Source organism: Coturnix japonica, chromosome 1, assembly GCF_001577835.2.
Source record: "Coturnix japonica isolate 7356 chromosome 1, Coturnix japonica 2.1, whole genome shotgun sequence".
Taxonomy (NCBI): Eukaryota; Metazoa; Chordata; class Aves; order Galliformes; family Phasianidae; genus Coturnix; species Coturnix japonica.
Genome location: NC_029516.1, coordinates 112,599,410 through 112,620,472, shown reverse-complemented (window position 1 = coordinate 112,620,472; position 21,063 = coordinate 112,599,410). Strand labels below are relative to the sequence as shown.

At 40.5% G+C, this 21,063-nt stretch overlaps 1 protein-coding gene across 2 annotated transcripts in view; it reads left to right on the top strand.

Moving 5' to 3' along the window:
- Window positions 1-16,703, top strand: part of SHROOM2 (shroom family member 2) — a 110,497-nt gene extending 93,794 nt beyond the window's left edge. For both annotated transcript variants that reach the window (XM_015886877.2, XM_015886870.2), the window contains 5 exons: window positions 253-1,014; window positions 4,694-5,245; window positions 5,767-5,947; window positions 10,290-10,562; window positions 13,905-16,703. In XM_015886877.2, coding sequence (XP_015742363.1) covers window positions 253-1,014; window positions 4,694-5,245; window positions 5,767-5,947; window positions 10,290-10,562; window positions 13,905-14,171 — 2,035 coding nt within the window. In that variant the 3' untranslated portion in view covers window positions 14,172-16,703. The remainder of the gene's footprint in view (window positions 1-252; window positions 1,015-4,693; window positions 5,246-5,766; window positions 5,948-10,289; window positions 10,563-13,904) is intronic.
- The last annotated feature ends 4,360 nt before the right edge of the window (window positions 16,704-21,063 follow it).

Sequence of the window (21,063 nt, the reverse complement as noted above, 5' to 3'; positions counted from 1 at the left end):
CAGGTTAACTCAGGGTTGTGTTGCATCCTGTGACACTGCATACCCTAATTTAGCATGACATTATGCTTTGACTCATCATGTTAGATTAAGAACACTGAGAATGTTTTTGTGCCGTATACTTACTCTGAATTGCAGGAGTTAGTATTAAATGTTTGATGTGATCTCGGTGCTCAAGCTTTCAGACTTCCTAGATCATCTGTGGCCTCACAGAAATAAAACAGCAGCATGCTAATGATGTTTTCTTCTCCCTAGGCAAGCTGGTATCGGGGCCCTAAGAGAAAACCCAAGGGAAAAAAGGGATCAGCTGGAACAGAATATAGGCCACAAGTGGAAGGCATCTGTCAGACCTTTGCATGCAAGAGAGCCGGCGGTTTTGTCTCACGAAAGCCGCGGGAGATCTGGGACATTGCCTAGTGATTACAGATACTCTCAGGAAAACGTGAATGAGAAGAGCAAGGACTGCAGTTTGCCTCATCTCGCGTGTTCTGAGCCACAGTCCTTGAACGAGAACCACTCCAATCTGTCCCAGGGTGCCGGAGAGGAAAATCACAGAACAGAGCCAGCTCTGCTCAATAAGAAACGTGGACCTGCTCCTCAGAGGCCTCCACCACCTAAAAGAGATAAATACAGGCGACCAGATAATTCTGCACCATCGCTTGGTGCCTCTTCTGAATCCTTGCTGGCAGCGCCCAGCCACCCCTTTCCATCCTCTTCCCCCAGTTCTGCTCAAGTGTTTACGAGTCATTCATCTCTCTGTCAGAGTCCCACAGTTTTCAATGGAAAACTAAAGAGTGATAATCCACAGGAACTTCTGCAGGCATCATCCACAGAGAATGTTTGTCAGCACTTAGAAGAAAAAACGCACCTTAAGTCTGAATCTGTGTTAACTTCCAGCAAGTATCGGTACCTTCAGAAACCTCACATGGAGACATCAAGGTCCCCTTCTCCTCAGTTTGCACCACAGAAGCTCACTGATAAACCTCCTGTGTCTGTACAGGATGACAACCCAGCCAGGTACTAGCCCTAATTACTTCATTATTTTAATACCCTTATGCCCGCGTAGGCATTATTAATGGTTGACTGTTGTATTTCTTTGCTAAAAGCACATCCTTTGGGTTCATTTCTAGTATATCCTAAAAAGACTTAAGACTTCTGTGAAATTCTACTAAAATCCTTCAGCTGGTCTGGCGTTTCTTTTAGTTGGCTGATGCTTAATAACGAGGGATGCTGCTGAGGAGTTAAAGCTGGTAGACAGTAGAAAACAGAAGGTTAGATTCTAATGGATTTTCCAATGTACGTCTGGATAGAATCAGAACATTTGCTTACCGTTGTCATTTCCTCTACCTCAGGCTCCATGTGAATATGGATCAGTGTAGGGACAAAGAAGCAGATATGGGAAGGGAAGCTGTAATCTTTGTGAGAGCATGTCTGGTTTGAAGCTCACACAGTAAGGTGTACTGCCAAATTGAGACTATTTTCATGTTCTTTTTACAATGAAATTTGGCATTCCGAGTAGTCTATTGAGGGGACTGCAGTGCTATTCGTATTGAAGTGGGTTGAAGGTTCTGCAAGAGAATATCCGTCTAGATAAACTCATGATTAGACAAGCCAGCTGAAATTAATAGATTTCTGTGATTGTCATATGTTGCTCATATCATAAAAGGTTATTCTCCTGCCAGATAATGAACTTGTCCATGAAGCTCAAGAATATTAGTTTTCATTATTCTTTCAGCACTATAATTCATGGTTAAAGAATGAAAATAAAAATCCAAGCTGTATGAATGCAAGATTGTTTCTCTGTGCAAAAGCAGTTGGAGTTGCTTTTCTTTACTATAGTGCAAATGATTGAATAGACTCAGTCACCCTGTTTTCCAATGCCTTATGACATGGAAAGCATAAAATAGTGGGTTTTTTTTTTTCTATTTTTTCCTGGTTATTTTCAGTAGCAGAAAGTGACTTGTCTTTTAACAAATCTCTTAAAGCCAGCATCAGTTCTCATTCTGTTTTTGCCTGGATAACAAGCTGGAAGGCCTGACTTGATGAAGTGAGTTTGGAGGTTGAGAGGAGTGAGAGATGTTGGATGCAAATTTAACTCAATTTACTTTGTGGATGTTAAGCACACCTTGACAATTTTCCTCTTCAAAAAGGAGGTAGTAATGAAATTTCTCCCTGCGGTGTTTTTTAAGACAAAGAGAGAATACAGTATCCTAAGCAAAGTGTGGGGTGGTGTTGTGTGATCTCTGGCACCCATCTGCTAAGGGAGGTGACAGTAGTGACTTCTGTAAGGTTCTGTTTTAGGAATAGACATAAAGGATGCAAAAAGAAGCTAATAGTATGCAGGCTTCCTTTTCACCCAGCTTTAGTGCTCAAATGCACACTGAGGTGGCTTTATTACATGCCTGTATCTGAATGGTATTTTGAAAGCAGTTTTGAAAGAGCTTAACCCAGCATATCTTTCATTTTAAGATCATAAAATCTTGAACCTTCTGTATGACGTTTATTTCACATGAGTAAAATGTCAAGTAGATTCAGATTAATATGTGATTAATTCGTTTTGACTTAGTACTTCTATTAGTTCCCTGTGTGTGAGCTCTCAGACATGTCAGTATTTGATGTTGCCAGCAGGTAGCTGCTTTTACTCTTCTTTGAGGAAGGTGTCTTGTTTATCAACAAGGTAAACTGAGTCAGTGTGCAAGGCTTCCTGCAGCTTTTTAGGTAGACGGTGTGGTGTGGGAAAATACTGAGCATGTGTAGAAGAACCCAGTTACTTTCAGCAAAGAATCTTTAGCTGTGATAAAGCTGAAAAGAGTGCGTCAGTCGATTTCCAGTAAACATACACTCATACACTCTTATGCGACGCTGAGAGGAAAGTACCTAGAGTTCCAAAAGAGATGCTGATCACTTTAGGTAAAGAATTGCCATCAACTAATCTAATGTCCTCCAGCAGCCTCTCTCACATTTATGCACAGATTTTGTAATGCCCCCACATTTAAAATATGTTCCTTTTGGAGTCTTGTTGGATCTGAAAGGTGTGGGCTTTAATTAAAAAAAATAAATTATAGGGCAAGGGGTGACTTAACGTGATTCAGCCAAGAACATTTTCAGCAGATTGCATGAAGAGAACAATCATACTTACAGGGAGCTCAGACTGAAAAGCAGAGATGAGAGCAAGCTCTTGAAAATAACAGTCATTCTGAATGCAAAAACCCTCATCTGACGGCAGTGGAGGAGCCAAGGAAAAAGGCTGTGCAGAGTAGAACTGCACATTTAAGGAAGTGTTCTTTTGGCTATGTCAAAACATTAATAGTAAATGGTGGCTTGTGCCTGCATTGCTATCACTGCTGTACCACACTGCCTTATCTAAGCTTGCTTGGAAACCTGTGAGAATTGCTTAGTGTTCAACACAGGATAGAAAATCTGCCCCAAATGTGTGCAAAACCCGTGCATCCGAAGCACTTGAGGAAAGTAAATGTCTACTGGGAGGCTATTTGGAAGCAAATACACTTTTCAAATATAAGATGCTTCTTCTGGAAAAGACAAAGTCGGATTTTTCTGTTCTTTGCAAGAGAAAAGTACAGCATGGAAAAGTATAAGTTTATATTTAAGAAAAGTGACACACCCATGTTTAGAGGAAACAAGCTGTAGTATGTCTTGGTCACTTATATGGAAGGTGGCAAGCAAGCAAGCCAGATGAAACTAGATATTTTAGCTAGTAGGCAATGTTCCTTTACTTGCTGTAGGGCTTCCAAACCCGCATTATGACAATAATTTTAAACTTTCTGCAAACTCAAAACCACCAAACTAGATTTTAGTTTCTTATATGGTTTACATACAGTACAAATGTTTTAGTAATGTTATTTAACATGTTATTGTCCAATTTAAAATCTTAGCCACCTCTTTAAGTAGCTTTCTTTCTTGAATGTCCAAGGTGACCCTTTGTATTACACAGTGCCCAATTTTGGCTATAAACTTCCTTTAAAAGGAATAAGGAGAATTGTGTATGTTGTCCTTTAGTGTAGCTGATTTTACTCCTTTAGGTAAAAAACTAGGATGCAGCTGTGGGATTTAATTACTAAACTTTTGTATCTCACAGGAAATTATACAAATACAGATTTTTTTTTAATCATATAGTTATTTTTTGAGTGATTTCTGGGTTTTTAGTGCGTGACTGTTGCAGCTCAGCAAAGGCCTAGAGTGTGGGATGCTTCCATCTGGTCTGCTGTCTTTTCCTTGGTAGAGCTAGGAATTAATGTACAGCAGAAACTTCCTGGACAGCTGAATAACTCGTCAGGCCAAAAGCTGAAGTTGCTGTTGAGTCTGCAAGAAGCCAGTGAGTTTGAACTCAAGGCACATTGTCCTTTGAATGTGTGGCAGCGAAGGATTGTTCAACAGCACCATCTGAAAACTAGGGCCTGAGGCTGGACCCTTGTGTTCACAAAAATGAACAGAAGTCCTGTTCAGTGAATATCGTGCCAAACTGATATTAGAATTACTGACAAATGAACTAATGCTATTAAGAATGTGTAGGCAAAAAAAGAACACACAATTTCAGGGTTTGAGATGTGGTGTAAGGAATGTTCTATTACTTAGATCCTTCATCTGCCTGTTTTTATATTCGGGCTTCCCCTGATTTGTATATAAGGACTAAGATATAAGGTTCTTAAGTTTCTAATTAATTTTCCTCATTTTCTAGAATCGAAAGAGTTATAGACAACAATACTACAGTGAAAATGGTTCCCATCAAGATAGTTCATTCAGAGAGCAGTGCAGAAAAGGAGAGTCGGCAAAGTCTTGTGAGTACAATGGAGCCACCTGCTTTACCCAGTGGTTTGGAAAAGGACCAAATTAAAACACTCAGCACTTCTGAGCAATCCTATTCACGATTCTGTGCTTACACCAGGCAAGGTGTAGAGCCAGAGCCAGAAACCAAAACCAAGCCAACTGACCCTCAACCAGCTGAAGAACCTGGGAACAACTTGAAAGACGGCAGTGCTGCTGTGCCAGCAGTCAGCTATGTAAAGGCCAAAGAGAAAACATTGGAAGACTTGAAATCAGAGGAACTAGCCAGAGAGATTGTGGGAAGAGATAAATCTCTAGCAGACATTCTGGATCCTAATGTGAAAATAAAAACAGCGATGGATTTGATGGTTGGAATATTCCCAAAAGATGAACACCTCCTAGAGGAAGCTCAGCAGCGCAGGAAGCTCCTTCCAAAAGTTCCTTCTCCAAAGATTTCAGAAGAGAAGTGAGTATCATTTTCTGTAGACCAGTAGTTCCTGTCAAGCTGCTGTCCAGGGTGCATGAATTTTCCTGTAGAAATGAAGGTTTCCCTGTTTAACCTTGCAACTTTTATAAGAGTTTTCCACTAGAAGAGTTCAAGAAGTGTTCAAATGTTGAACTGAGAGACATGGTTTGTGGGAACTGTTGGTGATATGCGGACAGTTGGACTGAGTGATCATAGAGGTCTTTTCCAACCTTGGTTATTCTGTGTTTCTATGAATTCAATTTGGAATGTCCTAGTTCCATTTCCATCATTTTAATTGTGAAAGCTCTTCTTCACTACTTCAGTTTTCTTTTTGAGTGGGTATTTGTTGAATTCACACCCATTTTATTCACAGACAGTATTTATTTATCCTGTTTCCATACATAATTGCTTTCCGCTTGAGCCCTCTGCTTGTTGGTGAAATGATGGCTTGAGAATATTGTCCTTTCTTTTCAGTGATTAGGATGTCAAGACACTTAATGAGAGTTTTGACTTTTTACCAGGAAAGAAGAGCAGAATGCGCCATCTGCCATCTCCCTGACAACCAACTCTACTTACTACAGCACATCTGCACCAAAGGCTGAACTGCTGATTAAAATGAAGGACATGCAAGAGCAGCAGCAACAGCAGCAGAGTGAAGATGATTCTGAAGATGAGCTGGATCACGATTTGTCAGAAAAGAAGGTAAAAGACATTTCTAAGTGGTTAGTGCGATGCTCTTAAAGTCGCATGCATTTCATTAAACAATGATTTGATAGCATAGGAACTCTAGATAAAAGAAGGTCTTCCAGTTGTACAGGGCCACTTGAAAAGTCAGTTTGTTTTTAGAGGGAACTGGAAGGGCAGGGGAGGTGGAGAGGGGGGAGAATAAGTGTCCAACTTTGAATTTAGGAATTTCACATTGGGTGCTTTCTTCAGCCTGAGATACGTTTTTGAAGGGCCCAAGGGGAGACCTTTAGAGAGGTTTGTTTTCAATGACTGTTTTTCATTTGAGATATTATTAATTTCTCTCATTGTGCACAAAGAAACATTAATGCTTATTCATCCCACTGTAATTAGTGGTGAATTTTAGTTGCTATACATTTTCAAGATTTAGGTCAGGGATTTCAGTGTGTCATGAGAGAGAAGGTGTTTCCCTCCTCCTCCTTTCCCCTGCTCATTTTCTCATTTGTTTTTATGAGCAGCAAACCACTTTGCTCTGGGTTTCTCCTGCCTCACAAAACAGAAGTAGTAGCGGATGGAGAGAGCTAATCACATTGCTGGATGCCGTGGAAGTTATTCATCACAAGGGAGGGAGGCTTCTTGACTCTTGTTCATCCCCACCCTCACTCCCATCCTTGGGTGTTTCTGCTCTAAGGTCAACATAGTATGCCAAGTCTGAAAATAACAATATTCTGGCATTCCAGAATATTTCAGAAAGTGCTATTCTGTATTAAAGTTACCACCCTCATCTCATTTATAATTTGGCATAAAAAAAATTTAATGTAGCTCTCAGTACAGATAAGCTGAAGGAAATGGTTTGTTTGTTCAGTAAAAGTGATGAATTTTAACTCTGTTTGCCTAAGCCAGTAATGCAGTGGCGATTGATTTTTTTTCGCTCAAGTCAGCTCTGTGCTTAATAATCAACTTCCAATTTTGTGATTCAGTCTCAAGGAAGTATATATGAATTAAACACTAGGAATATATTTAGTCGCTAACACGAAGGCTGAGACATTCCATAGGGGACTCTTACTCCTGCCTCAGTGGCATACAATTCCCGCATTATTTGAGGAGTTTTCTGTGTTTTCTGCTTCAGTGTTTTCTGTGACCAATCTTGTCTTTCTCTCCCTTTTTCTGCCCCCGCCACATTGCACGGCTCACTACAGCATGTTCTGCCAGGGGCATGACATGGCTGCTGCTGGAGAGCTGCCCTTGCCCTCTCGCCAGAGACCCTGCATCTGACAGCTGTACTGCTTAGACAAATTAAGCATTTCACTGCATTTGGAATAATTCATTTTTTTTTGCTGCTGCATTTGATGGTCATGTTTAGTGTTTTTGCTCCAATTAGTTTGCTTCTCATTTAATATGTAATGGAGGTGAACTGAAGGTAAAATTAAGCCTCTCTTGAATGCCCAACAAACAAGACAAATTTGTAAGCAAAGCCACTCTTTATCTGTGTCTGTAAAGAAGAAAAGCATATTCCCCTTTGTATTTTCTTCCCCCTAGTCCTCAGTTTCAGTATACACCACTAGCTGTATGAGAAGGGAAATAAAGAAGAGCTTTTAGCAGAGCTCTCCCATCTTCGCGGTCTATATATACTGTCAAATGTTGCTGTTTACTTCTCTCCCTGCTCCTCTGCGTGCAGTAGGATTGGAGCACTCAGTACAGCGGGCTTTCAGCTTGAATCTTGTCAGAAAACATATATAACTCATGGTAAGTGGGTCAGGGCATCTTTATTACACAGCCAGGATATGCAGCTTGGCCCAACTTAGCAACAGCCTAACAAAGACTCATTAAGGACCCGAACACTTCAGTAGCACAGTTTGTTGACTTCAGTTATTTTAGAGGAGATGCATAACCAGAACTTGTTTCTTGATTTCCTAATTTTAGTCTTATCAGTATCTTAATTTCACTCAGCTGTAGAATGACTTTCTGCTCTGCAAACCTGAAATGATTCGATTTTTTTTTTTTTTTCCTATTTATTTTTTCTTTTATTAGTTGTAGTGATGGTGTGACTTGGAAAAACTAGTTTCTTTTTTAGGCCTGAGATTTACGTGAAACGAAGCAGTGTGCTAAAAGGAGAGTAATTATGAAAACATGCTAAGCTGCACCTGAGTGAAGCACCTGAGAAGCACTCTGCTCTGCCGCTTTCTGTGTTGCTAGTCAGATCAGCAGCAGTTGATCGGGTTCTTTTGTTTTCTTGTTCAGAGAACTCACAGGAGTAAATTATTCATCTGCCAGTTTTCAGATATAGATTGGAGATCTTTTGGCTCGTTGAGTATTGAGCATCATACGGGTTTTCTGCTGGTTAGCCGGAGCATGTGGTGAGCTCACAATTGCAGCATGCAAAGACTGCTTTACCCAGACAGAAAGCAGTCAGTGATCATAAACCAAATCTTAAAAGATATGACCGTCTTAAGGAGGGGCTAAGTGTCTTTTTGCCTCCAAAACTGTTCCTTAAAAAGCCTTGTTTCAGCTACTAGGAGGCGCATAATTAGGATGTTTCTGTGAGGATGTTTTTTTCTGTTATTTTTTAAGAAAGAAACCTGTTTGGATTCCTGATCTGGACTGTCAGTCCTGACTGGTAAACATTGTGCACATTTACAATCTTTTTTCATTAGTGAAAGTCACAGAACAGCTACAAAGATGAAAAATTTGAGATAGTAACGTAGAGTGGAACAATATTCTGTTGTTCTGTATGTTAAAACAGCAGCAGTGCATCTGCATGTCATCCGAGGGAAATAAGAGCCTGGCACTGTGACCTACATAATCTAAATCAAACTGTGCATTTGCACTGAAAGGAGAGAGTGAAAAAAATCAAATCCTGCAGATTAATCAGTCAGTAAAGCAGGCAACTGCAGAACTGCTTACTACCTTAATCTTTTGGACACCCAGACTAACAGATAACTGAAAACCAGATTAACCTGGCCTAGTATATTAAATCAAAAAGGGAAATACCAGCCCAGATAATCCACGTGTTTGAATTTCTACCTTCAAAAAGGCTGTTTAATTACTCAGAGTATGATGGCACTTTTCTTTGTTCCCAGAATAAGTTGGCAATGACTGTCCCATGACAACTGAAAGCCAAAGCCGCTACCAGTATATTTCTCTGTAATTGTTAAGGCTTACAATCAGATTTTTATTTAGAAGGGCTTCCTAAAGAATGGAATGGAGTAATGATTTTATTAACCTATTCAATTTTCCCTTATAAATGGCAATAATAGATATATGTTTAAAGAACGCTTTGGGGGAATTTTCATACCTGAAATTAGATGAACACCAAATATGCATATACATATAAATTAATGGGGTATTTTTGGAGGGTGATTCATGTCATGTTAGGGTAGATAACTGACTGTAAGGAGCTCCACCCCTCATGCACAACTGAAAGCTAATGGGGATATCTGAGACAAGGCCCTCTCACCCAAATGCAGGGAGGTAGCACGGGTGGAGCTCAGGTCATTAAGGGAGGATGTTGGGATTCTTGGTCTGGCTCTACCAGTGACCCACCTAGAATGATTGTTCCAAGCTGAGGCGTGCACATTCCAGGCAATGGGAGATTATACAGGAGAAACTGACAAAACTGCAAATTAAGTAGAATTTTTGGCTGGCATAGGACAGCATTAGTCAGTTAGTCAAAATTGTATGTTCCTCGCTGAGAGCCACTTTGCACGGGGCTGCTTTGTATGCTGTAGAACTAGATTTTGTTTCCTGTTCTGTGCCACAGGGATTACGGATTCCCTACAGAAATGCTGTATGGCAGTGATAACTCGTAAGATTTTCTGAGTGTGAAAGGACTGCTGCTTGGGGGGGGGGACATTAATATTCTGCAGAAAGGAATGAAAAGCTTAGTAGCGCCCTAGTTTTAGCTGTCATGGGGAAAGTACGGGATTGTTTTTCTGGTGCTGTTTACCTTCTTGAAGTGTAGCTCTTCAGAAAGGTGCTACAGGCACGGTATTTAGAAGAACCATGTGCTGTGCTTCACACTGCTCTGTAGTAGGCTTTGAAGATGTTCAAAGGAGCAGCAGTAATGCTTACTTTAAAAAAAAACATCTTTCATCTTTTTTTCCACAAAGGTGAGTTGCTTTAACACAGGTCTCTAGCTGAACATTATAGATGTACGTTCTGAACCTTTGAATCCAGCGATGCTATAGTTACCTTAGACATGTATTTATGTATTATGTACTCGTTGTTCAAGCCACATGGGAGTTTCAGTGTATTAAAAAAGTCACGTGGCGGTGCTAGATTTCTGACATGATTTTCAGAAGTAGAAGTTGGGAAAAATTGAGTAGTGCTAATAAATTGTCACTCCCTTTATCTTCCACAGCAAGAACTTATTGACAGCATTAGCAGGAAGCTGCAAGTGCTGAGGGAAGCTCGGGAGACACTCCTGGAAGACATCCAAGCAAACAATATTCTGGGGGAGGAAGTGGAGGCCATTGTGAAAGAAGTCTGCAAACCAAATGAGTTCGACAAATTCAAGATGTTTATTGGAGACCTGGACAAAGTTGTCAACCTACTGCTGTCACTTTCAGGTCGTCTGGCCCGGGTGGAAAATGCTCTTAATAACCTGGATGAAAACACCTCTCCTGAAGAGCGGGTAAGAAAGTACAATAGGAATGTGGCCACATTTAATGAATCCGATAAGGTTTTTTTCTTGAATTCATCTAAAATATGAAGGGATAATGAATGGATACATCTCACAAGGCCGTTTTCCTTAGATTTGTTAAAACTTATCTCTTCGTTTTGCTTTTGCTTGGAATACTAAAACTACAAGTGGCTTGGCAGAAAAGTGGTGTTTTTGGTGGCTATTGGAAAAGAAGCTCCTTAGAAAAATATTAACAAAACAAGAAAGCTACTGATGAGAGCATAACTAATGAGATAAAAATACTGTTCTCTTTGGCAGTGCAAAAGATAGGAAAAGGAGTAAGTGTGACTTTGTGTTGAAATACAGAAAGCTTTCAGACTTCTTTACACTCAGCAAGGATCATGATTTAAAAAGAGATTGTGAGACTGTGATGAAGTTTCTTGTGTGCTCCAGCTTCCTCTACTACACCTAGCAGGAAAGGACTAGTCTTAAAAATAAAGAAGGGATAGGGGGAGGCACCACAAAAAGGATTTTTCAGTACAGAACATCTTTTACCCAACCAAAATAGCCTGGTAATCAAGGAGTCCCAGCAGATGTGAGTATTTCAGAAGCACTCACAGTACTCTTACCTTTTGGACTCTACCTATGGACATGGTGGACTGCTTCATTTAGTTTCAGATCCCAGCAGGCCTTAGCTGGGAAGCAGATAGCTACGGATACAGATATGCACTCAGCTATAGGAGAGATTATCTGTCAAGTCAGTTTAGCCTGTACAGTTAAATGAATGTGAAGTGGGATTTGTGGCTTGTAGCTGAGAGCTGAAGTGCCAGCAGCATTGTATCAGATTTTTTGCCCATGTGCTGTGGATTTATGTTTTTTCCTCAGCATGCTCCATTGTCTCATCAGTAAGTGCTGCAACTGGTTGGAAGCTGTGTTTTTGCTGTTTGGCTGTAGCTGCTGCCAAGCATAGCTGCTTAATGGCTGTCCGTACCCCTTTTTGATAGACGCAAAGGGAAGGAATTTGGCAGCTTATTAGAGGGCAGATCAAAGCTTCTGAAACTTTGAGAAATTTAATCCTCTTCTAGACAGATTTTTTTCTAAATGTGGTTGCAGTTTCCTAATGTGTTCAAAGATGGGAGTGTAAGCTGGGGAAGAGTTACCAGATAACATGAGCACATAGGAAATGTAACTTGAGCGCTGATAAAAATAACTTATTTAGCTAAAAAAAAAAGAAAAAAGAAAAAAAGAAAAAAGAAAAAAAAGGTAAGTTGGTGGTGTAGTATGGGTGGTCAGAAATTGTGTTTTCTGCTATCAAATGTAGACTGACAAAATTCCAAACCTCTAATATATTCCGATCCTTATTTGCCTTTTCATGCACTGACACCGTAGTTTTGCCATAGTAACATCAGATGCATGTCTGAAGTGTCAGTCAGAGATACTTCTCAGATTATGTCCCCATGTACTTGTGACTGTAAATATAATTTGTCAGAAGTACATGTGTATATCTTTGAATTTAGGCTGGCATGTACGGCTTCTTTTGATCATCATTTGTTATTTTGTAGATCACGTGATTATATTTGGTGTATTATTAATGCATCATGTGACTAAAATACAGGGGAGGTTACTTCCATCCTCAGATTGTGTCCCTAGTGATCAGTGTTTGCTTGGGTTTTGTTATTTGTAAGTTCATGCTATCTATTAATCATTTCTCTAGGTAATGCTCATTCTAGGAACTAGCCAGCAGTTCGGTGGACTTGTAAATAAGTGGCACCAGCAAGCAAATGATCACCGTTGAATTAATATTCTGTCTATTATGTGGTCTGTCGTAGGTCTCTTTTGCTATGAGAAGCAATATCAGGTGTTTCAGCTTTTGTTCCTGGAAGTGATTTAATCTGAAATAGCCACCAGCCCCCTTCTTTCTATACAACTAGACCAATGTCTTCCCATGACTTTTTTTATCAACCAAAGTTCATAAACCAGAGTGTAGTGAGAACCCTAAAGCACTGAATGAGCAGTTCACGGATGTGATTGGGTATGTAGGCTCAGAAAACCTGTTATTGCTAGACTAAGGACAAGTACTAAGGGTAGCAGTTTAGGAAATGGATGCTGGGAAGTCACATAGGTGGAAGAAGCCCCTTTTCGTGTGGCTGTGGTTCAAAACAGCAGATACTGAGAAAGGCTCTTAATAGGAAGAGCTAAAAATAGTTCCATCAGAGCAGCTTCAGATAATCCTTTATATGGATTGAGCCTCAAATCAATGTTAACTGAAAAAAAGAAAAGCTTTCTGCACTCCGCTTTGTGCTCATCAATTAAAGTCCATCAGATGGTACCGGCCTCTAACCCATCTGACAGTGTGGTGTGTACAAGCTGTTATACCTGTAGGCCTGATTAACCATTTAACCATTGCTCGAAGATTCTCCTCAAGAATGGCATCTTGAGCTTAGTAATGTTTCACTTTACTCTTCAGAGCAAGCTTTGTGGTGTCAGTCATCTTTGACAGAGGTGAAATCAAATTTGAGATGGATCTCCATTTGCCTTGTGCCTTTCTACATGCCCTTAATTTCAGTCATGTCACAGGCATGGTAAGAAGAAATGGTACAACTTAAATCTCAGGGATTTTTAAAAGGACTAACCATCCCACCTCAGAACTAGGCACACTACTGTGTAGCTGAGCTAGCAACTGGTTGATATATGACCTCTTGTGTTCATCAAATTCCAGTTCTCCTGCTGCTTCTCCATGTGTACACAAACAGCAGAGGTATTCTGCTCCCAAGTGTGGGCTTGGCTGCTGGAGAATTTTGGAGAGAAGACTTTCCATCTCTTTGCAGCAGATAACTCTGCTTGCAAATTACTTGAAATGGTTTGTTTTTTGTTTTCTTTTCCCTGGCGTGCACTCAAAGGCAAACCGATCTGTCTGATAATGTATAATTTCTGTCCATTCTTTCAGTGGCTATCTTGAACCTTGAGCTAATCTATATTTTCAGTGTACAAAAAGCTGAAGTCTTAAGAGTTTTACATTCTAAGCATTGAGTGGTCTGTACAAGAAAACATCACAGGATATGTTTGCAACTGATGTATATCTGTTTCAGCTCACTGATGTGCAGTAGTCTTTAAGTAGTCTTTAAAGTTTGTGCTGCTAAGGCTAATTAGAAGGCCTGGTGCATCTTTCACTAAGTCCCATGCCTGTTTATTAATATGCTTTATTAGAATAATCTTTAAGGAGCAATCTTATTCCACCTCTCTGTGCATATGGGAAATTCTTTGTCTTTGCAGTAAAAACAGACAGGTGACTGAAACTGTTGTCTCAAGCTGGTGAACCCGGTAAATTTTTAACTGTTCTTCTTCTCTCCTAAGCGGACGTTGGTAGAGAAGCAGAAGCTGCTGACCCAGCAACATGAAGATGCAAAAGAACTGAAGGAGAACCTGGACCGCCGAGAGCGCATTGTCTTTGACATTTTGGCAAACTACTTGAGTGAGGAGAACTTAGCAGACTATGAGCACTTTGTGAAAATGAAGTCTGCCCTCATCATAGAGCAGCGAGAGCTTGAGGATAAGATCAAGCTGGGGGAAGAGCAGCTTAAATGTCTGACCGACAGCCTCCAACCTGAACGGCTCAAATGAGAGGACAGGGTTTGACCGAGCATGTGAAATATGGGGAAGAAGGAGGAGATGGGGCGTTTCCAAGAATATCTTGGCTTTTCTGAGTGTCCAGTAGAGAAACAAGTGCATAAGAGAAAAATAGCTTTCACAACAGCAATAATCTTTCATTTTTGGGATGATGTATTTAATTTTTTAGAGTATATTTTTATTGCTGGACTCCACAGCCACTTGTCATTGCTTAAGTTACAAAAAGCTCCACAGAGAAGGATAGACTCTTAACCTTTCTACTCATTAAGCTGAAAGCCTGTGGCAGTTGTGCATGCAAGCATTTTTTAGAATAGAATGTATACTTTCTTTATGTTCTGATTCTGTACAGGTTGTCGGGAAACCCAACAGCAGTTTCTGAATGCACACAAGTACAGAAGCTCTACATATAGTGGCTTTTTAGTATTATTTTTTTTTAAGACATTAAACGGGGGAAATGTGCATCTTTTAGCTAATATATTCAGGTTACTGAAATACAGTGTCACTCTGATCCTGTGGCATCAGACACTTCTTTGTAATATTGTATGTAGGATTGCACTTCCCCCTCACAGAAGTAACTCTGAAGCCAGTCTCAATTGAACACTTCTTAAACCAGCTTGCATATCACCTACTTGCTATTTGCTGAAGGTTTTTATAAAAAATTAAATTCACAAGATGTAATTTTACGCCATCTCACTGCAATACATGTCACCTTCTTTACTAAATTAGCCTTGATTGAAGAAACAGGCTGGAAATGCTGTGCTGATTTTTTTCCAAAACATTTCTCATCTAAATTATTTAGGAAGTTCGGTTGCTCTTTCTTGTGCTTTTTATGCATGTTCTTCTCTTTCTTCTCTCCGAACTGCTACATTTTATGGAAATAAATGTAGGCTAAAGATACTGCTTCTGTTCTCTTCTGATGACTGAACATTGTGACTTTTTCTTACAGACAGTTAAATTATACTGAAGTTGACCTTCGTGTTGCTGTTCTTTCTTTCTACTTTCTCAGACTACCAAATGCAATATAAGCAATGTCTGCCATGTAAATACTGTGAGTTACTTGGAGCAACTCTGCTTTGTAACTGTGAACATAAGTGGGTTCTGTTTGTTTGTTTTTTCATTACGCAGCGATAAATGAGAGGATGCAGTTTTGCAGTATCAGCTTACTGGCTGTGTTTTAGTAATACTGCCACTGACTGTAAGGTATGATTTCCAGTAGCTCTAAGAAGAGCTGCTAACTTGTATTTTAGCGCAGTAGTAGGTTATGCTGACTTGCTCAGATACCTACAGAGAAATTCTGTAGTGTCTGGATGTCATGTTTTAAAGATGGAGTTGAGTAGGCACAAGAAAGTCTTGAATGACTTTTGTATATTCCTTTTCACTGTAGTAAGGAAACCATTTATCTCTCCTTAAGTTAAACAGATTGCTCAACAGGAACCCACTTTGGAGGCCAACGTGAATGCCAGTCTGTAGTGAAACCAGTCAGAGATAGGAGTAGTTGATGTTGAAAAGAGAGAGAAAAGCATCCTTTTTAACCACTGGTGCAATGGCAGCATTCACAGAAGGTTCCTGTTCTCACCTGAATGATCTTATTCACAGAGAGAGATCTGGAAAGGTTCTCTCTAGGAGTTGGTGCAAAACTCTTCTGGAAGCAATTCCTTTGCAGACAGGTGCAAACGTTAAAAGGACCGCTACCCCCTTGTAGTGCACTGCGTTATATACCTGGACCAAACCTGTAATGAAATTGTTTTGTCTGAGTTGAGGTCACATGGAGCTACCGTGTTAAAGGACCTACAGCCGACCTTAGTTTCTTCCTCCTAGTTCTGAAATTTACTCTTTGGCATCTCACAATTACTTGCTGCTATGTTACTTGGACAAGCGATCCCTTTTGTCCTTACTTATCCCTTAGCCATAACAATCCCAAAACTAAACAATTCCTGAATAAATTATGCTCGTCTTTAGCTTGGAGAAGTGTGCATTGTTTTATCTGTGGCATTTTAAAGATTTTACATATTGTGGTTACTCTGAAACGTGTATGTGAAATGTGAATAATAATATAATTACAATGTGTTTGTATACAGTACTTTGATTTAGCTCTTTCTGATAAAAGTAGCAATATCGTGAATGCTGAATATATTTTCCTTTTCACGGAACGATTGTGTAGACACCATTTTCTCCTTTCCTTTTATAAAACTTGTTAAAAGCCTCTCACCCCAGGAGCCTGCAGATGGTTGCCTCCCAGTGTTGTATGTAAATCTGTAAATAACTCTACTGTTGCTTTTTTGAAAAAATCTGGTGCTAATGTTTTGCCTTTGGCATCCTGGAGATGGCTGTTTCTTCTTCACCTTACGTCGTTCTCAATTTTAGGATCTCTTTGTATAGTGAAAGACTTCCACTGTGTTCATCCAGTTGTTCGGATCCCTCAGCCCAGAGTGAAAATGTACAGTTTTCCTGCTTAACACTTCACACTTACCTACTGAAAAATGGTATTGCTTGACTTGGAGAAAATAAACTGTATATTTCAATGTACGGACGGACTCTGTGTGTGCAATTGTAATGGTGAAAACCTGCTGTTTTGCTGTGTGATGCTAACCATTTCATGGTGCATTTCAACAGCACCTATAGCTTTTAAAGGCCAGTTTGGCTTTCTCTTCACAGACTGTTTAACGTGTAGTTTAATTGGTTATTGTCAAGTCCCCAGCACAAGTACCAGATACTCAGGGCATTCAGATTTTTCTGCTTGGGTGATTGCAGTTCCAGTTTCACCTTCATCCTGCATTTAGAATGATACTTTGTGTGGAAGCGTTTGGAGTTGTTTGTTCTCAGAGTTTTCCACAAGGTGGCTGTGAACTCTCCATCTGTAACGCGCTTCCATGGCAACTTTTTGTTTCCCAATAAGATGAAACTAAAAGAAGTGTATGCAAATCTGTAGGACAGATGGCCACAGATAACGTATTGTGGCTTAATAAATCATCATGGATGTGAACTGTCTGAAGATCTTTGTTGTAGGAACCACGTGGGAAAAGGAAGGTAAGGATGGTAAAATACGTGTGTATTTGTGGGGTTTTTCTGAATCTTTGATGGTGCTTTTGCACATCATTCTTCTCTCCCTGTGCAAGTGCACACATCCCCTCATTGTGCTTCCAGGTCTCTTGGTCTATTACAACATTACATGTAAAGCTGGGTGTGTGCTGCTATAGGCCAGCAGAAAAGAAATATGGCTCCTTAATTGAAATCAGGTTCTGTATTTTTTTGTATTAGGTTATGTGAGACCTAACAAAGCTCTGTTGATCAATTTTGGAGTACTTATTTCAGTTTCTACACATTAAGTAACCTCCTGGAAGTCCAGAAGTGAAGCCTCGTAGTGGCTCTGCAGTAAAACTTCACACACTTAATGGTGATGAGTCATTTATTGCAGAAGTTTGTAGATTTGTTCTCATTAAGGTTTGTCAGTTGTGGGGTTTTAGAGTATAAACTGTTTTCCTGCTTCCTACTTGGACAGAGCTTACCCACACAGTTGATGCTATTAAAAAGTAATAATAATTACAGCTTAAAAAGGATTAGGCTACATGTTGTCAGTGATGTCAGCAGTAGTAAATTGGTCATCTCATTCACTTACCACAGTTCTAGTCTATAACTTAACTAATTGTAATGATCCATCAGTAATAGGTTGTGTTACCCTTGTGGTTTTAAGTATCACCTCTAAAATCCTGGGTTTCATTCTCCCTACCTCCTGTTTTGATATTTTATCCTATGAATAACGCTATTCTGCTTAAAGTAGGTTAATTTAATGTATCTCAGGAGAAAAAATGAATGGAAATCAGTTCAAATAGTAGGTTTCTCTCCCAGACTGCCATAGCACCTACAAGCAGAGTAGGCGTAATCTTTTCAAGATGGGCTATTGTTTGGGGCCTTGTTCTCAGTTGTAACCTTGTGGGACACGTACATTACACAGCTGTTGTTTGCCTTAAGCTGAGAGTTGAGTCTTTCCTGAGAACATTTCTTGTGAAGTGCATTTTGTTTTCTCCTCTTTTAAAAATTCTCACAACTGTTTTGTTTCCAGGTGCGTTGATACCTCTGTCTTGGAGGCGATCTCCTAAGTCTGGAGATGGCCTCGATGCTGGGCTGCGCTATTCACTCCCGCCAGACGCTCCGGTTGTAGAGGTAACTACTGCTGTGAATCTAATGCTCCTCTTCTCCTAATTGCTTTCTTGTTTCAGTGAGCTGCTAGCTTGTTTCAGTGAGCTGCTTAGCCCCTCACTTCTGTTATCCATCATTTCTGTGACTTCTGACAGAGCTTTCTCATTCTGGTTGCTGCTGTGGAGTGCTGAGAATATGTGGACTAGAAACGCGATGCCTTCTGACATTCTTTGCTGGGATGCAGCAGGACAAAGAATTCTATGCATCTCCTGCTTCCAAGGTGTGAGTCCGTAGCATAAAATACCCCAGCACAATTAAAGAATGATAAGATTCCTACCACAAATCCAACTCTGTTGAAATGTTTTTATTTGCTATTAGTGACTGCCCACCCTGATAAAGGAGAGTATCTAAGTAAAGGGAAGAGTTTTGTGAGAGTAGCTCCAAAGATTTACAAAGTGTCGGAAGATACAGAAGAAGAATTCTTGTTGAGAATAGAAGTTCCTAGCAAAATGGTAGCTTGGGTGGAACCTCCATGCTGCATTGTCACGGGTGAGAATACTCAAGAATTAATGTTATTAAATCTAATGAAAGAATGGCTTTTCTTAAAGTATATGCTGAGTTGCAACTGTGTTAACTAGGCCTTACTTACTCCAAGTAACCTCCGCAATACAGCTCAAAAATCTGACTGGTGATTTAAGGTTGTGTTTTTACTGAGCTGGAATACAGTAAGCAAATGTAGAATAAATAATAAGCAATGGAAGATAAGGTTATTTGTCTCATTGTCCAAATATAAAAACGTGGTTTGTGTGAACAGCATTCACAGCCCCTCCCAAGGATCACAACAGCAGCAGCTTTCACATTCAGGTAAAAAGGGAAGTGGGACTGTGGTGATCGAGGTGACCGAAGCCCATCTGAAAGGGGTGAAGCAGGTCGAATGTTTTTTATTAATAACAGAGTGATATGGATCTGAAGGAAGTGAAAACCAAGAAAACAGGAGGAAAACAGGGAGAGAAACTAAATGAGCATAAAAGTGTGTCAGGTTGCTTATTTCCTGCTTGCCTCATTCTCCACACGTGAGACAGAAAAGCTCTGTTGTTCCTGTTTGGTATGGCAGGCATTTCTCATTACTGTTGTGGAAAAAAATCCTCAGAGCATCACTGAAATTTAAATGGATGGAGAAAAACTCAGAAGAATTCTGCATTGCCTCAGGCCTGTCTGGAGGACAGCATTGCGCTGTTGTCCAGGAGCACCCTTTCTTGACTCTGGAGGCACTGGCACAGCTCTGGCCCTGATGGCCACTCACCACTGAGGAAGAAGTCATCCTTTCATTCAGTCTATCCTAAACTCTCTAAGCTAGACAATGTTTACTAGGCAATGCAAAGTTCTTGAACCATCTGCACTGTGTGATGCACGTTTTCCATCTTGTCTGTTGCCACTAATAGATCACAAGTGAGCAGCCAGGCTTTTCTCTGGGATTTTGCTTGCACAATTGCCACCTATTAAGAGCTGACTTTATCATTAGGCCTGTGCTGGAGAGCAATATCCAATTCCTGCTTAAGCTGCATGCCCAAAAAGCAAACCAGGAGCCAAGCAAAGCAAAGGCCAACAAACTCAGTTTGAGCACTTGGGAATCCATAGGGAGAGGAGGATCCTGGGAACCACTTACATAGTTCACAATTGTCCATTGGTGAATCAAAAAACAGAAACAGTCTAGGGAGAAGGATCCTCAAAATCTGCTTGATTGCTGCCCTCCAAACATCATCCAGTTTCAACCCCCTGCTATGTGCAGGGCCGCCAACCACCAGACCAGGCTGCCCAGAGCCACATCCAGCCTGGCCTTGAATGCCTCCAGGGATGGGGCATCCACAGCCTCCTTGGGCAACCTGTTCCAATGCTTCAAATGATCAGGTTCAGTTTCAGCTAATGAATCGTGAATCCCCAGTTGTTCTCCTAGAGCTGTGCTTTAACAGTGCACTATTATTTAAGCAGGAAGCTGCACTTCAAAGCTTTAAAGCGCCATACATTACCAGGTAAAGGTTTGTATTGATATCTCACTTGTGTTCCTTTAATGGAAATTTATTGGAATTTGATTTTCTTGTGACTTCTAGTGACTGATAAGAGCAAGCTGCAAAGTCAGTTCCAGTGAAGGGAAAAAGAAGCCTGCTGTTTGGCACTGCAGGGCTTTCACAGCACAGAAACACAGCCAGGGCAGAGTGAAAACAGAGTGCGACATGTTGATATCCTCCTCTCATCAGGTGGTCTTCTCCGCTGGCTCTGACCTGTCAACAAGTCTGAGCAAAATGTCTTGGTTAGCTGTCAGTGACCTACTTTTTTGTATCCGCGGATAAGCAGAAAACTGCCCAAACCTCAAGAGTGGATCTAATTTTAGAAGCCCTCCGTTTTGTGTGTGCGAGCTTTTGAGTTCTGTGTCTCCAGTAAAAAAAAAAAACACACCAATTTCCCCTCAAGACAAAGAAAAAATCTGTTGTTTTTAATCGGCCTCTCGTGATTACGGCAAAGCCACACCTCTCAAAATTATTCAGTCCGTAATGGACACGTGAATTTTGCTTCCCAAAAACTGAGCCCAGCGGGAATTCCTGCAAGTCTTCTGTCTGTTCTGTAGGATGTCTCATCTGGGCAACCCAGGAGAAGCTGAGGATGAAACAAGAGTTGCTCTGTGTCACTCTGAGGACCCTAATGGTAGCAGTGATGGTGAATGAAAGGTGGGTGACGCAGCTGGGTAACAATT